This window comes from Babylonia areolata, chromosome 19, assembly GCF_041734735.1.
Source record: "Babylonia areolata isolate BAREFJ2019XMU chromosome 19, ASM4173473v1, whole genome shotgun sequence".
NCBI classification, from domain to species: domain Eukaryota; kingdom Metazoa; phylum Mollusca; class Gastropoda; order Neogastropoda; family Buccinidae; genus Babylonia; species Babylonia areolata.
This window is the reverse complement of record NC_134894.1, coordinates 60,664,342-60,667,085: the sequence shown is the minus strand read 5'-3', so window position 1 is coordinate 60,667,085 and position 2,744 is coordinate 60,664,342. Positions and strand designations below refer to the sequence as shown.

General features: G+C 47.8%; 1 protein-coding gene across 1 annotated transcript in view; it reads left to right on the top strand.

Annotated features, from left to right (window-relative positions):
• The window catches only part of LOC143294226 (putative sodium/potassium/calcium exchanger CG1090), a 21,976-nt gene that overhangs the window by 615 nt on the left and 18,617 nt on the right, over positions 1–2,744 (top strand). The window contains exon 2 of the mRNA XM_076605656.1: positions 2,260–2,346. Within this exon, the coding sequence (XP_076461771.1) occupies positions 2,260–2,346 (87 nt within the window). The remainder of the gene's footprint in view (positions 1–2,259; positions 2,347–2,744) is intronic.

Below are 2,744 nucleotides of genomic sequence, written 5' to 3'. Positions count from 1 at the left end.
TACTGTACTGTACTGCACTGTACTGCACTGTACTGTACTGCACTATACTGTACTGCACTGTACTATACTGTACTGCACTGTACTGTACTGCACTATACTGTACTGCACTGTACTGTACTGTACTGCACTGTACTGTACTGCACTATACTGTACTGCACTGTACTGTACTGTACTGTACTGTACTGCACTGTACTGCACTGTACTGTACTGCACTATACTGTACTGCACTGTACTATACTGTACTGTACTGCACTGTACTGTACTGCACTATACTGTACTGCACTGTACTATACTGTACTGTACTGTACTGTACTGTACTGCACTGTACTGTACTGCACTATACTGTACTGTACTGTACTATACTGTACTGTACTGCACTGTAGTGTACTGCACTATACTGTACTGTACTGCACTGTACTATACTGTACTGCACTGTACTATACTGTACTGCACTGTACTGTACTGCACTGTACTATACTGTACTGCACTGTACTGTACTGCACTATACTGTACTGCACTGTACTATACTGTACTGTACTGTACTGCACTGTACTGCACTGTACTGCACTGTACTGCACTGTACTATACTGTACTGCACTATACTGTACTGCACTGTACTGCACTGTACTGCACTGTACTGCACTGTACTGTACTGTACTGTACTGCACTGTACTATACTGTACTGTACTGTACTGCACTGTACTGCACTGTACTATACTGTACTGTACTGCACTATACTGTACTGTACTGTATTGTACAATAATATACTGCATTACACTGTAATGTGCTGAGCTGTACTGACTCTACTGTGCTGTGCTGTGCTGTGCTGTGCTGTTGTACTGTACTGTGCTGTGCTGTGCTGTGCTGTGCTGTACTGTGCTGTGCTGTGCTGTGCTGTGCTGCAGTGTCGTGTATTTTAATGTGTGTGGATGTATGCTGTGCTGTGCTGTGCTGTGCTGTGCTGTGCTGTGCTGCAGTGTCGTGTATTTTAATGTGTGTGGATGTATGCTGTGCTGTGCTATGTTGTACTGTGCTGTACTGTGCTGCAGTGTGGTGTATTTAATGTGTGTGGATGTTTATGCTGTGCTGTGCTGTGCTGTGCTGTGCTGTGCTGCAGTGTCGTGTATTTTAATGTGTGTGGATGTATGCTGTGCTGTGCTATGTTGTACTGTGCTGTACTGTGCTGCAGTGTGGTGTATTTAATGTGTGTGGATGTTTATGCTGTGCTGTGCTGTACTGTGCTGTGCTGTGCTGCAGTGTCGTGTATTTTAATGTGTGTGGATGTATGCTGTGCTGTGCTATGTTGTACTGTGCTGTACTGTGCTGCAGTGTGGTGTATTTAATGTGTGTGGATGTTTATGCTGTGCTGTGCTGTGCTGTGCTGTGCTGTGCTGCAGTGTCGTGTATTTTAATGTGTGTGGATGTATGCTGTGCTGTGCTATGTTGTACTGTGCTGTACTGTGCTGCAGTGTGGTGTATTTAATGTGTGTGGATGTTTATGCTGTGCTGTGCTGTACTGTGCTGTGCTGTGCTGCAGTGTCGTGTATTTTAATGTGTGTGGATGTATGCTGTGCTGTGCTATGTTGTACTGTGCTGTACTGTGCTGCAGTGTGGTGTATTTAATGTGTGTGGATGTTTATGCTGTGCTGTGCTGTACTGTGCTGTGCTGTGCTGCAGTGTCGTGTATTTAATGTGTGTGGATGTTTATGCTGTGCTGTGCTGTACTGTGCTGTGCTGTGCTGCAGTGTCGTGTATTTAATGTGTGTGGATGTTTATGCTGTGCTGTGCTGTACTGTGCTGTGCTGTGCTGCAGTGTCGTGTATTTAATGTGTGTGGATGTTTATGCTGTGCTGTGTTGTACTGTGCTGTGCTGTGCTGCAGTGTGGTGTTTTTAATGTGTGTGGATGTTTATGCTGTGCTGTGCTGTACTGTGCTGTGCTGTGCTGCAGTGTCGTGTATTTAATGTGTGTGGATGTTTTTGCTGTGCTGTGCTGCGCTGCGCTGTGCTATACTGTACTGTGCTGTGCTGTGCTGCGCTGTGTTGTGCTGCGCTGCGCTGTGCTGTGCTGTGCTGTGCTGTGCTGTGCTATACTGTACTGTGCTGTGCTGTGCTGCAGTGTGGTGTATTTAATGTGTGTGGATGTTTATGCTGTGCTGTGCTGTGCTGTGCTGTGCTGCGCTGTGCTGTGCTGTGCTGTGCTGCAGTGTAGTGTAGTGTAGTATAGTGTAGTGTATCTGAATGTGTGTGGGTGTCTTCAGGATGACGTGGGTCTGGGCACGGTGGTGGGCTCCGCCATCTACAACGTCATGTTCGTCATCAGCATGTGCGCCCTCTTCGCCACTTCCGTGAGTCCCTACTGTTTTGTCTGTCTCTGTCTCTGTCTGCCTGTCCCTCTGTCTGTCTGTCTGTCTGTCCCTCTGTCTGCCTGTCCCTCTGCCTGTTTGTCTGTTGGTCTGTCTACCTGCCTGTCTGGCTCTCTGTCGTCATCAACATCAGCATGTGCGCTCTCTTCTGTCTGTCTGTTTGTCTGGTAGTCCGCCTGTTTGTCTGTCTGTCTGTCTGTCTACCTGCCTCTCTGGCTGTCTGTCTGTCTGTCGTCATCAACATCAGCATGTGCGCTCTCTTCGCCACTTTTTGTGAGCCCCCCCCCCGCCCCCTCCACTGTCTGTCTGACTGTCCGTCCGTCTCTCTGTGCGTCTGTGTGTCCGCCTGTCTGTCCTATTCTCTGTCCGTCTGTGTGTTC